At 38.8% G+C, this 14,979-nt stretch overlaps 1 protein-coding gene across 1 annotated transcript in view; it reads left to right on the top strand.

Moving 5' to 3' along the window:
- The window catches only part of LOC107656214 (potassium voltage-gated channel subfamily D member 2-like), a 104,365-nt gene that overhangs the window by 85,099 nt on the left and 4,287 nt on the right, over positions 1 to 14,979 (top strand). Inside the window, exon 3 of the mRNA XM_016443979.1 lies at positions 11,826 to 11,988. Coding sequence (XP_016299465.1) covers positions 11,826 to 11,988 — 163 coding nt within the window. The remainder of the gene's footprint in view (positions 1 to 11,825; positions 11,989 to 14,979) is intronic.

Genomic DNA, 14,979 nt, shown 5'->3' with positions numbered 1-14,979 from the left:
CTCTTTCAGAGGTAGCAAGACTGGTTTATTCGTCACGGACGCCGTACAGACTCAGGTGTGTGTGTGAAGACCTTATGATGAAAGGCTGATCAGGTTTTTACCGTTCTTCTGCTTTCACAAACCTCTCATAACCAAGTTAACAGCCTCAGATAACTCCAGTTGTAATATTTAAGCCCAGATGTAATCTGCAAAATTCTGTCGAGTGAGTTTAAATCTATAATAAATTTGTTAAATGGCGCTGCGAATACTAGAATCTTATTTTTAGGTGAAAGCAGAAGTATATGAGGCAACAACTACTCTGTAGAAGTTCATAAATGACAGGTTTTTCGGTTTTACTGAGATTTCTATGTGCATATTCATACCCAGATTGTAATTTATGGGGGATTTGTAGGGTCTGACCCTCCTAAATAAGGTTTTAACCTCACAAAATAAACTTAAAACATACAATTTAAAGGGGAGAGTCTTACTTCAGTACTTGTTTTAAGTATGTACACAAGTATATTTATACAATTCAACAGGGCTGTCATTATTACTTTATTACAGATTATCACAAACAGATCACAAAAACTGTTTGATCTTTCAGAAAATTGACATTTAGTACCATCAAACTGTCATTGTGCGAGATAAATCTTAATGAATTGACACTTAGCCATATCCAATTAGCCGTATCCACGGTTAATATATGCTTTAAAAGTATTGTTCATTGTTAGTTCATGATACTTCATGTTACTGAAAAATGTTTGAAATCATGAAAGTGAAAGTGACGTGACATGTGGCCAAGTATGGTGACCCATACTCGGAATTAGTGCTCTGCATGTATCCCATCCAAAGTGCACACACACAGCAGTGAACACACACGCACACCGTGAACACACACCCGGAGCAGTGGGCAGCCATCTTTTGCTGCGGTGCCCGGGGAGCAGTTGTGGGTTCGGTGCCTTGCTCAAGGGCACCTCAGTCGTGGTATTGAAAGTGGGAGAGAGCGCTGTACATTCACTCCCCCCACCTACAATCCCTGCCGGTACGAGACTCGAACCCGCAACCTTTGGGTTATGAGTCCAACTCTCTAACCATTAGGCCACAACTTCCCAGAATCAGAATCACTGTATAATTCTCACATTCCTCATATCTGAAGCTGAAATTAGTTTTATACCTCATGTGTGACAGAAAAGTGTAAAATCCAATCAATGTGTGATATTTCTCTTGGAGACAATAAAATTCTGAATACCAAAATCTGCTATTAAAACTTCGGAATCCTTCATGCATCATTAGTATAAACACACACACACACACACTGACTATGGAAACTCAGAGACACTATTACTGGATTAGAGAGAAATATGGCATCTGCATCTGTCTTGCCCAAGGCCTGGTTGAGTAGTTGTCCTCTGTGCTCGGGTTTGTAGGTGGAATGAAGTGTCAAATTGGAGCTTGTCTGTGAATATATATGTGCATGCATGTCTGTGGGCATAATTTAGTGGGATTATATGGGTGTATGTTTAGCTCTGAGCTGAAAGAAAGGGCAATAAGTCTCTTGTTTGACAATTGTTGGTGTTTCCTTTCTCATGCGAGTGTTTGTGTGCACATCCCTTCATCCAGGACTAGGACTGGGTCAGATCTGTATTTATAAAAATGCTGTTTTTTTGACAGACTTTCAGTGCGTGGGTGTATAAATAACACGTCTGCTTCTGTATGTTGTGCATAAGCATGGGAGAATTTCACAAAACCTGTCAAGGACATGTCCGGGTCATGGTTCACAGTCGGAAGGGATGAGAAGCGTCCTTGCGTTGGCGGGTTTGATCTGTTCTTCTAGTATGGATCTCCTCACAGGGACCCCCGGGCTCATCGGAGCCAAAGGCAATCTACATTATTGTCTATAGTATTGGTCGACACTGTTTGCAGTAATGAGAATCATCACTTAGAATCATGAGAATAAAACATTGTGCAGATACATTGCAGTAATGAGAATTTGAGGAATATATTACAGAAAAAAAAGGAAACTGTGTCTTTTTATAGTCATAATTGCAGCATGTTTTAGCGAGTAATAGACAGTTGCATTTATATCTAATTTTAGGATTATCACAATTTCAACTTTACACATAAGTACGTGGGTGTGTTTATGTGTGTATTTGTGTGTCAGCCAGACAGACAGCTACAGATATGCTGTGGTGAGAAGGTCAGTTAGCACAGACTGAAGCAGAGGGCATCTTCACCCTCACTGCTGGAACCAGTGTCGGACACACCTGAGCAGTGCTAAGCATTCCCTTAATGTCCTGTGGACATTTTCCAAAACATTATTGCAGCATTATGCCACTTGACATCAGCGCCACACTGTGACCTCTGCTAGTGCCTCAATGATGTTATATCTATTCATGTTCTGCCATCATAACCTGCTTTCTTTCTCCCACACAGTGTTATTGCACATTGGCCTTTGCCATTTGATGAGGAGTTTTCCTTTGTGATAATGTCAGGAACAGCTCATTGATTTGGCCTTGCTCGCTTGCCGTATGCTCAAATAGTTTCCCTCGGAAATAGAGGAATGAAAGAATGAAGCCATTTCTCACATTCAGCTGCCCTCTTTGTGCCTTTCCATAGCTGCTCTGTTATGACAGTATGAAGATTAAATTATAAAGGTATGTTATATGACTGATTATAGATACAAAATCGCACATTTAGGAGGACAGCAGATGGAAAGATGGCCTCAGAGTCAAGTGTGCATGTGTGAATCATAAATCTTTTACAGAAAGTAACTGTAGCGGTCATAGAACATTAAATATGGCATGACAGTGGACATGTGTTAATGTACTCGACTGCTCATATGAGCACCTGCCACAGGTACTTAGCGTCAATAATGTTGTCTCATCTTCATGTGGACTCTGGATTCCCCAGATCGTTTTCTCGGATCATTAGTGTTGGTGCTAGCGATGGCCTTATTAGCTTGTCCAGGCCTTATTAGCTTGTCCAGACCTCATCCCGGCTATTTCTTTTGAACTTTGAGACACAAAATGTGTTCTGATGCACTAATCGAACACCTTTTGTTTACTTTGCATCCTGTTCATCCATGTTGTAGAAGTAGTGTGCATATTAGCAGTTATTAACCAACTGGTAGCTGTAAGCAAATCAAATAAGCCACTAATTTAAGCATTTCTTTTTCTATTTCATCAACATTAGCAATTAAAATAAGAAGAAGCAAATAAAGTAAATTTGAGTGGTCTTTTGCATTCTGCCCAGATTTGAGAAGGTTTTGTCTTTGAGATTTAGCTCTGCCGGTGCAAATTCCATGTGGACCATCTGTTGCATATGCACAATATTGTAGTTATACAGTGAGAAATGGTTGAAAATATACTGTTTTTTTTTCTCCCCTTTTCCTCAGTCTACTGCGAGAGGCAGGGGAGCTCCCGTGGTTCAGTCCGGTAGGTCATTAGCATCTACACATAATAGCAGCTATGTGATCATAATTATGCTGATTAGCACTTAGTCACGACGTTAGTCCTATTGGACTGAAAGCAATACGTAAACATTAAAATCTCTTCAGGAAACAACAAAATCACATAAAACAAACATCCAGAACTTCAATTATGGCTGGAAATGGTGCAGTTATTATTTCCCATAGTTAATACTGCTTTTTTAAATTTGCATAGAAAAAGAACTGAGAATGGAAGCTGCCAGTGTTCTGTGATGATGGCCCAAAGGGGCCTAGCTACGCAGGATTTGTGCATCATTGCATTCCAAAATATGTCAGTGCAATTTTTAATGCAATACAAGTGCACGTTGCTGCAAGAGACACTACAGCGTACCGATACCTTAAATGCTAACGTCGGTTTTCTCTTTCAGGCTATTGTTATGGTGTTTGAAGCTTGGTTAAACTTGATTTCTTGCCACCTAGCAAATGTTAGCAGCAACATTACCATCAGTTTTGTCTCTCAGGTCACGTACTGTCATTGTGGATTGTCATGTGGTTTTAATGCAATGTTTTTAATGCAATATAAGTGGGCATTTCTGCAACAGGAACTATAGCGAACTTTAGCATAAATGCTATCATCCATTCTCATCCAGTCTCTTTCAGGCCAACTGTCATGCTGAAGCAAATGCTTGAACTTGCCTTGCTTAATAGTTAAAGTTTGTTTAAACAATTATTTTAGCTACGTCGCAACAGTTAGCATGCTTGTTACCATTAGTTTTGTCATTATGGTCAGCTGCTTTCATTGTGCAGCAACAGCTTGAAGAAAATTGTGCCAAGCTAATTAAACTTGTGTTGTAGTTTAGCATACATTAGTGTAGACATTACCTTCACTTTCTCTTTCAGGTGAACTACTGTCATAGTGGAGCAATAGTTTAAAGGGGTCATAGGATGCCCATTTTCCACAAGTTTATATGATTCTTTAGGGTCTTAATGAAAAGTATGTAACATAGTTTGGTTAAAATTTCTCATTTGAATGCCAGGAGAACATCTTTCATTATCAGGTCAAGGACTTTGTACCTGCTTGTGCTAAGAGCTCGGGAGAAGAAAGCGTTGGTTGATGCGATAAACTCTGTGTATTTGTCTTGCCTTTAGCCATGCTCTAACTGGGGACATCTCTGATGTGAGTCTGAATGAGTGTGTCTGTCCGCAAAATGTATGTGTGTTATAGAGTCTGAGAGAGTGAAAGGAGGTAGGATGGTAAGATGGGATAAAACAGATGGTTGAGCATTCATGGGAGGGATGAGGAAAGCATAGACAGAATTATTGATGAGGGAGGAGGGGGTCTTGTGTGAAGCTTCCAACCGCCTTGGCATAAAGCATTCACAAAAGTCTTTCATGAAACCCTCAGTTGTGAGATTTCACCTACAGTGCTGCGCCTGTCCATGGGAGAGGAGAATGAGATCTCAGGAGTGCCACTCATGCATGACAAACACGACCCGTTTGTTTTGCTTCCTTCACTTAGATGATTTGCAGATCAGTGTTGGGACTTAATGATTGGAACTAAGGTTGGAGGAGCATGTTGCTTTAATCTGACCAATTACAATCACATCTGTCCACCACTAATTTTCTAAGCGATCAAACTTACAATTTTCACCTGGTGGTCGATAAAACTTCAACAACTAGGTGATAAGAGCAATCCTCTCTGGACAGGGCTGTAGCTGGGGTTTGCCGGGCCCCGGTGCAGGTTGTACCCGTGGGCTCTGTTTGAAATTGAGTAAATAGCACAAATAAATATATTGAACAAAGATACAAATTAAACAATGTTTTTTCAAGTTTGTAGGTGTTCAGGTACAGAAATGGAATAATTAAATGTAAAATAGCATTGCATAGTCTTCCCTGTATAAATTAAATGGATTAATTCTTGTTAAAACTATAAGTAATTCAGTCAAGAGCAGTGAGTAATTTTCTTTCTTTTATAGAAAGAAATAAGTTATTTCGTGTCTTGTGCTTGAATGCTTTAAAATCTCTTGAAGTTTTTGTAGCATTTTCCTTTAAATGTTAATGAGCTATGCTGACCTCTCTTCCAAGCTGCTCTCAGAGAGACTGTTTACTTTAGCCGCGTTCATCTTGAAACTTGCTAATTAGCACATTATTAGGAAAGGCGATTTCTTTTATAGAAAGAAATAAGTTATTTCGTGTCTTGTGCTTGAATGCTTTAAAATCTCTTGAATGTTTAAATTGGTAAGGCTTAAAAACGTGCAAATGATAAGCTTTCGTGATAATGCCCAGTAGTCTAGATTAAGTGGGTGTTTACACATCACTGTTGTGGCTTCTTGTGCTTGAATGCTTTAAAATCTCTTGAATGTTTAAATTGGTAAGGCTTAAAAACATGTGCAAATGATAAGCTTTCGTGATAATGCCCAGTAGTCTAGATTAAGTGGGTGTTTACACATCACTGTTGTGGCAGTTCATTTACACGACAATGGCGTTTTGGGGGCCTGAAAATGCAAACCTTTGAAAAGTTTGTTTCAAATTGCAAGTTTCAGTTTGTGTCAGTGTGTGAATTGTGATTGTGATTTTTAGTGCTAAATACAGTACAAACACTACAGGACAATAAAACATGGAGAGTGATTGTTTTTTTATCATATGTGACTGTGAATAAGAGTTAGAGCCCATGCAAGTTTAGTTAAATCAAAACACTCGTCATTAACTCATTCTCTCAATATTCTAATGAGCGCCACATTCAACTTGATAAGCATATTTCATCTCCAATCAGTCCAGAGCTTCATGAAGCAAGAGCTATTAAGTCAATGAGCTCTGTATTTTTTAATCTCACTGTCTCTTTCCATCCATCCTTCCTTCTCCTCTCATTTCACATAACGCTAGAGACGAAGAGTATAGATATAGACTCATAAAGAAAGTGTGGAAGAAAAAAAATAGAGGGCTTTACTGCTTTCATTGGAAACAATGGCGGACTGATGACAGCTCACTCAGGGCGGGTCTAAGGTAAGACACCAGTCCAGTCTGTGCTGAAACGCAGTGTCAATCAAACTACCGTGGGAGGGGCCTGTCTGGGTGAGGTCACACAGACAGGCATCTGAGATTGGCTCGATTTGAGAAAGGGGCGACAATGGCGTTTTGGGGGCCTGAAAATGCAAACCTTTGAAAAGTTTGTTTCAAATTGCAAGTTTCAGTTTGTGTCAGTGTGTGAATTGTGATTGTGATTTTTAGTGCTAAATACAGTACAAACACTACAGGACAATAAAACATGGAGAGTGATTGTTTTTTTATCATATGTGACTGTGAATAAGAGTTAGAGCCCATGCAAGTTTAGTTAAATCAAAACACTCGTCATTAACTCATTCTCTCAATATTCTAATGAGCGCCACATTCAACTTGATAAGCATATTTCATCTCCAATCAGTCCAGAGCTTCATGAAGCAAGAGCTATTAAGTCAATGAGCTCTGTATTTTTTAATCTCACTGTCTCTTTCCATCCATCCTTCCTTCTCCTCTCATTTCACATAACGCTAGAGACGAAGAGTATAGATATAGACTCATAAAGAAAGTGTGGAAGAAAAAAAATAGAGGGCTTTACTGCTTTCATTGTCATATTATGAGTCTTTCTTTCATTCTCTCTGTCTCTCTGACTGGATTTCGTCCACCCCCTGTAATATGTAAGACTGTGTTTGGGTGTGCATGCTTTTACAGCTGTTTACTTACAGACAGTGGGTGTCATTTGATGACCCCTTTTCCTTTGCCGGCTGATTGGATCGTAATTGCACTGTGTCCTTCAAGGTGCTCTCAAAGTTTCTTGCAGAAGCAGTGTGAGTTTAATTAGCTATAGTTTGAGGACAAAACTGTCCTCAGAAGAGGACAGATGCATAAGAGGAGAGATGGATGCATATGTGTGAAACACTGGGTGGATTTTTATCATTATAGGGTGGTTGTGTACACACACTGCCAACACACATTTAAGTTCAGACAACTTCTAAAAGTGCATGTAGCATCCTATGACCCCTTTAGAAAAAATCTTCTCAAGCTAATTATTTAAAGTTAGTTCAAAGTTGTGCTGTAGCTAGTTAGCTGAATAACACCCTTTTGAATAACACTTTTTTTACTGAGGTTTGTTGCCACCATAGCTAACACACAAGCGAACATTAAGTATGTTAATGCTTGATATGCATCAGCGTTTGCATACTCGCATAAAGTCTACTTATGTCCTAAAAAAAATAAGCAGCCTGCTAGAATTTTGAGCAGAGAAGATTTCACTGTTGTTTAGCATCTTAGCATACATTAGCATCTCGACCTCTCTTCTCCTCTATCGATCATTTACTCTGAGCGAGTCGCAGTAGGGGAATGAGATTGCTCTAAATGATTGGGTGATGAGTGTATCATGTTTGCCCATGATTGCTCCATTCACCCTCCTCTATTTAAATTTCAGCGCATCCAACCTATTCACATTCCTCGTTTTCACCATCAGAGATGGCCTCGCTCTGTTCCTCCTCCATATCTCATCGCATTTCACACGCTGTTCCCTGAGCCGTGACACAAACGGCATCACCAGTCACAATTGCACTGTGTCCTTCAAGGTGCTCTCAAAGTTTCTTGCAGAAGCAGTGTGAGTTTAATTAGCTATAGTTTGAGGACAAAACTGTCCTCAGAAGAGGACAGATGCATAAGAGGAGAGATGGATGCATATGTGTGTGCTTGTGATTGCCATATATATTGGGCTGCAGTAAAGGTGCTTGTGATGATCTAAACTGCAATAATTTGCTCAGTTTTCTGTGTGTGTAAGGATTGCCAGTGCAGGTCGACTGGGTTAATAGGGATGCTGTCATACGTAACAGTACTGGACAGTGAGCAGCAAAGAAATGACAAACGCAGAGAGCAAATTAGAGTCCTTTGAATGCCAGGAGAACATCTTTCATTATCAGGTCAAGGACTTTGTACCTGCTTGTGCTAAGAGCTCGGGAGAAGAAAGCGTTGGTTGATGCGATAAACTCTGTGTATTTGTCTTGCCTTTAGCCATGCTCTAACTGGGGACATCTCTGATGTGAGTCTGAATGAGTGTGTCTGTCCGCAAAATGTATGTGTGTTATAGAGTCTGAGAGAGTGAAAGGAGGTAGGATGGTAAGATGGGATAAAACAGATGGTTGAGCATTCATGGGAGGGATGAGGAAAGCATAGACAGAATTATTGATGAGGGAGGAGGGGGTCTTGTGTGAAGCTTCCAACCGCCTTGGCATAAAGCATTCACAAAAGTCTTTCATGAAACCCTCAGTTGTGAGCTAGCTTGCTTCACACACACACACACACACACACACCTGACAGTGCAAGGTCAATGTCTTTTATTGCGTACAGGCTGGCCGTGGAGCAATGTGACGCTCCAGCGAGAGCACACACACACTTTGCAAATAACCGCTTAGTGTGCGGATTTGGATTAGTAGCTAGTGGCCAACATATTCATCATGTACACAAATCTAATTATGAGAGTAATTGCCTACAAGGGATTTTATTGGTCTCTTATAATGAGTCTATTGTCTGTCGGTGCAGGGAATCACAAAGCTCTCAATTGATCAGTCATGAAAACCGCTATAGCTCATGTAACCATTAATATGGATATTTTTCAGGGCTCTGAATGACTGGGTCAGTGCCGTCCATAGTGTCGACCACGGTACAAAGCAGAAACGAGAGCCTCTTAACTTTTTGTATGTCTTGTCTTTCTCCCTTTCTCTCTCACTGGCATATTTAATTACAGGCGTTTAACTGGAGAAGTCGACTCGGTGCCGTCTGTAATTATGGCTCAGTCTTTTGAGGCTTTTGTCGCGTCGGGCCCCTTGAGCTCATTCTCATCGCAATAATTCAATTAGATCCTTCACTTAGAGCACGGAAGCCTCTCAGCATCGTCATGGCACACTATACTCCGCTTTCAGAAATGCACAACTCTAATTTATTTATTTTTTAATTCTTTTAAATCATTGCATATGTCCTTTGAGAAGAGATGTGTGCAGGTGGAAATAAATGTGCAGCTCAATTGTGTTAAAAACGCTGCACATATACATATCCATGATGTCAATTCTGTATATGCTTTTTCATCTTAAAGTGACAGGGATATTTTAAAGAATGTTTGTCAATGAGGTCCAGAACAACCCTGTTGGACCCCATTGACTTTTATTGTATAGACAAAACAGTCATGGTTTGTGATGGATAAACAAGTCAGGCGGTTAATCTTATAGAGAACTTATTCTCTCTCTCTCTCTCTCTCTATATATATATATATATATATATATATATATATATGCACACATATGTCAGTTGCAATTTCTCTCACAATTTTGACATTATTTCTCCTAATTGTGGCATTCTTGTGTTTGAGACGTTCTAATTATCGTGAAGTTATATCACATAAATGCAACTATTTTTGGTAACTGCAACATTTCTTAGAATCTCACTATTTTTACTTTCTCTTACAGTATTCATAAATGCAACATTATTCTAGTAATAGCAACTTTTTATGTCAGAAATTCAAATTTGTATCTCACGATATGACTTTATAACTCATCATTTCTAATTAAATGCAACCAACAGTCATACAGGTTTGCAATGACATGAGGATGAGTGAATGATGACTGTTTTTGGGTGAACTATGCCTTTAAGATATTTTCACTGTTGTTTGTACACAAATATAAAATGTCAGCTACTTAAAACAAAGCACAGTGTATTCCAGATGAGAATGTGAATATGTATGCATGCTTGCTGGGTGACTCTGAACTGTTTTAAATTCAGGTAAGGTGTAGCTAATGTAGTCACAATGCTTTTTGAGGGCAAATAGTCAGACCTGATTCTTCAACACTTGAAAGATGGAAGTCTTGGCTTATGGTGATGCCCTGAAACATTTTATATCAATTCAGGTGTTAAAATTCCAGTCATAGTAAAACCATTGTGATGAAAAATCTGTGATTACAGCAAAAATACTGTGGAGGTGTTTTGACATTTAGGCCTACCATGGTACCAAATGATTCCAATATTTGTATGCATTTACATGCTACTTGCTTGCGCTATTCATCATTTGTTAGTCACTTCAGATAAAAGCATCCTATAAATGAATATATGTCCTTTAAAGAATAAAGTAGTTTGATACATGTCCAAAAACATGGTAATATCATGGTATAAGTGCAACTAGTAAACATCACCATCAAAATGTTAAAGTGGTGTCATTGTAATGACATGCTTTTGGACTGATGAGATAAGCCAGGATGGTGTTATCTTCATTCTGTTGACTGATGACAGATCGTCTCCTGAATGCCAGTGACGGAGTTGGTTTGTCACGCGTTGGCCTGCTTTAAAAAGATGAAGAGGAGGTGGTACAACAGAAGGGGGGAGTGTGTGTTTGTTGGAACAAGAATGAAATCGTGCCAGTACGGTGTGTTCCCAAGACAGCATGTTCACATGAATGCCATTTTAGGATGACATTGTGTGGAATATAAGTGCTTTGGATCATTGTAATGGTTATTATTTTAATGTAATCATATATTCAGAGTTGGGAAAGTAGGTCAGAGAACTTCATCTCGTAGTATGAAACTCAGCCCACACATACATGCAACTCTTCCCACCACGTGCGAGCAGTAATTTTTTAACATCAAGTTAAAAGTTTGAGGATGTTAAGGCTTTATGAGGAAAAAAGCCTGGGGTCAAACACAGAAAAAAAAAGAGCTTTTCATAGAATTGGAGAGTGAATGTTTGCCCCATGCTATATGATTCTCTAGTGCCCCCTAGTGCTGCCATCTGGTATCATGCTGAGCTGGTGAAATTGAAGAAGTGTGTTGCTGACAGAAGCAATAATTAAAACCTGCTTGTTTTATTTCTGCAATTTCGGGGTCAATGACATGGCATTTGTTTTTGCCTGGAACTATTTTACAATTCAAAACTCCATTATAAAGCACCTGAATACACATATTCTATGATGAACATTTTTTTTTTTTTTTATAAAATTAAATAGGTTTTTTTTTTAATGGGATTTGAAATAAGGCTGAAAAGGCCTTGAAGAAAAGTCTTGAAGAAAAAACTTTTATAATTGTTTATAATCTCTGGTATAATCTTTCAATAAATTATTTAAAAAAAAATATGCAGGGAAGAAAATACAGTATATTTGGAAAAACTGAAATTAAAATCAAATTAAAATCAGTGTCTTATACATATATGCAGGAACTCATTTTGTTGTCATCTGACAATCAAGCAATCAATAAAACTGAAAATATCACTGATTTAACCCATGTACACCATCACTGGCAGTGTATTTTTTTTTTAAGCCCCCCCCCCCCCCAAAAAAAAGTTGTATAGACTTCTGGTTTTCATTGTTTGATTTGTCACTGAACTGTTGCCACTGACCCATATCTATGTTCTTTTTTATGTGTTACAGATATGGAGACATGGTTCCTAAGACCATCATGGGAAAGATCTTTGGCTCTGTTTGTTCTTTGAGTGGCGTGTTGGTGATCGCTCTTCCCGTTCCCGTCATTGTGTCCAATTTCAGTCGGATCTACCATCAGAGTCAGCGCGCAGAGAAGCGTCGTGCCCAAAAGGTACCCTAGACGGGCCTCCCACGACCCCAGCGTGGGTCCACGGCCTCTGATCTCACAGAGTTATACGGAGCTGGGCTCAAATGTAGATGTTCTCTTCAAATACAAGCTGGTCTGGCTGTGGCTAAGAGATTAGACCCTGGCAGAACCATGTACACACAAACACAGAAAAAAGACAGTAGATGTTCTCTTCAAATACAAGCTGGTCTGGCTGTGGCTAAGATATTAGACCCTGGCAGAACCATGTACACACAAACACAGAAAAAAGACGCTGGGATAGTGTTTAATACAACTTGGCACAATGTGCTTGTGACCCAGATGTCTGCACGCTGAGTGGTGTGTGTGTCTCTGTGGTATGTTAACTGAAGGTCTCTGTGGAACCATCATTTCTAGTGCATGCCCAGATCACATCCCGTACTTCAGCACAGCAGACAAAAACACAAACACAGAGAAACAAGACACACAGGCAGAGAAACTTTGACAACGGCAGATATAAAAAAAGATGTCCGAAAAGAGCAAAAACGAAAACAGCCACATGCACACTGCAAAATTTTGGGTGTATTTAAAGGAATAGTTCACTCAAAAATGAAAATTAGCTGAAAATTTACTCACTATCAGGCCCATCCAAGATGTAGATGAATTTGTTCCTTCATCGGAACAGATTTGGAGAAATTCAGCATTACATCACTTGTTCACCAATGGATCCTCTGCAGTGAATGGGTGCCATCAAAATGAGAGTCCAAACAGCTGATAAAAACATCACAATAATCCACAAGTAATCCACGTGGCTCCAGTCCATCAATTAATATCTTGTGAAGTGAAAAGTGTTTGTAAGAAACAAATCCATCATTAAGGCATTTTTACTTCAAACCGTTGCTTCTGGCCAAAATACCAATCCATAATCCATAACACTTTGTACCTTAAAAAAGTCCATCTGCTGCCCATCAAAATCCACTGATATATTTGTTTAAACTCATTTTGGACAGTAAACGGGTCTTGATCTGTGCATATTTCTCTCCTGGCTTATTGAGTGAACTATTCCTTTAAAAGCCCAAGTATATGTCCTCATTTTTTTTTATGCCAGGGACCAGTGAACAAAATAAGTTTCATTGGGTTTGCTCTTATCATGACTTTGATGTTTGAATATGCAGCAAGTGGTATGCCACTCCGCTCCAATCAGTAATGATGGAATTTGCATATCCTGATGCTTAGCTTCAGGATTATTTAAAAGAAACGATTCAATTAACTCTGAAACCTCAATTAATCTGATTACTTTCGCAATTAAATTTAAATGTAAGTTTTACAGCCCATCTGCACAGTGACTGCCATAATCAATGAAGCTGTCCACACGCACACACTACATTTATAGTCGATGCATTAGCCTGCGGTTTAGACATCTGAATTTATTATGGCAGGAGTGTTGTCATTACATCTGTCATGAGCATTCCTGTCATAAATCATCATTTCATGTCCGGATGGAAAATGGTGATTGACATAGTTGTTTAAACCTTTTCTTGAGAGCGAAGGTTAGCAACATCTGTCAGTGTTTACTAAACCACACTCAACTGTTTATGCTCTTAAGTCGTTTAAACCAGTTTTGTACATACTATGCAATTATTTGGTCATCATCAAACTTAAATGATGGAACTCTGTGTACAGAATGAGATTAAGCACTAATAAGAGGAGTCACGACTGTATTTAGCTGCAGTGTGTACGTGGCCAATGAGACCAGGCACAGGAAGAACAGATGCTGTGTTCTGTAGCCGGTTCTCCTTTGGGGGTGATCGGAATATACAGACGTAGTGACATCACATCATATCTCATTAGATGAGTGTCTTCTCTTAATTTAGCTGTTCGACTCCAGCTACCCCATGGGAGACACAAACAGTTCAGATATCCCACTCCCCCTCTTCACGCGCGCACACACACACACACACACACACACACACACACATGCAGATAAACAGTACAAGCAGTCCACCCAAGAACAACAGTCTGTTTTTTAAGTTAACTAGGGACTGAGAACGAGAGTAGGAGAGGGAGAAGTGAGAAAGGACATTAGGATTGTAACAATACCCAAATTTAAGTTGTCGATACTAGTACCACTGAAATTTTACGATACAATTTATCTGGAGATATAAAGAGAACAGCCAATGATGTTTTATGTTTGTTTGTTTGTTTTTTGAAGAAGCCTCTTTTTCTCACCAAGGCTGCATTTATTTGGTCAAAAATACAGTAAAAACAGTAATATTGTGAAATATTATTACAATTGAAAATAACTGTTTTCGATTTTTGTACATTTTCAAATTTAATTTATTCCAAATCTGTATTTTCATTATCCATTACTCCAGTGTTCAGTGTCACACGATCCTTCATAAATCATTCTGATATGCTGATTTGGTGCTCAAGAAACATTTCTTATTATCAGTTTTGAAAACTTAATATTTTTGTGGAAACCATGATCATTTTTTTCAGGATTCTTTGATAAATAGAAAGTTCAAAAGAATAAGCTCTTATTGGAAATAGAAATCTTTTGTGACATTATACATTTATTTTCTGTTACTTTTGGTCAGTTTAATGCATCCTTGCTGAATAAAAACTATTTCATTAGTGTTTTGTATTCTTTTGTTTTTATATTATTATTTTTATTTTTTATATTTTATATTTTAGATATGGTGTCAAAATATCAACTTTTTGCAATATAAACCCACCCACATTATAGATTTTTTTCAATTTTAGTATCAAAGTACTTTTGACGTCTCTAAAGGGAACAAATGACACATTACCATTCTTCATGTTGGACATGAGCATGCAACCTCCAGTCAACCAACGATCACATTCACACACACACATTGACCACGAGACATGAGCATGCAGACCTCCGGTCACACCACGATTACACACACACATTGACCACAGGAAGAGGAAGTATTAGGCTAAACACCCGTGTTTGTCCACCTGAACAGAAAACCAGGCTTGCTAGAATTCGTGCGA

Source organism: Sinocyclocheilus anshuiensis, unplaced genomic scaffold (assembly GCF_001515605.1).
Source record: "Sinocyclocheilus anshuiensis isolate Anshui unplaced genomic scaffold, SAMN03320099.WGS_v1.1 scaffold183, whole genome shotgun sequence".
Taxonomy (NCBI): domain Eukaryota; kingdom Metazoa; phylum Chordata; class Actinopteri; order Cypriniformes; family Cyprinidae; genus Sinocyclocheilus; species Sinocyclocheilus anshuiensis.
Note: the sequence above shows the minus strand (reverse complement) of the source record. Positions and strands in the feature narration are given on the sequence as shown.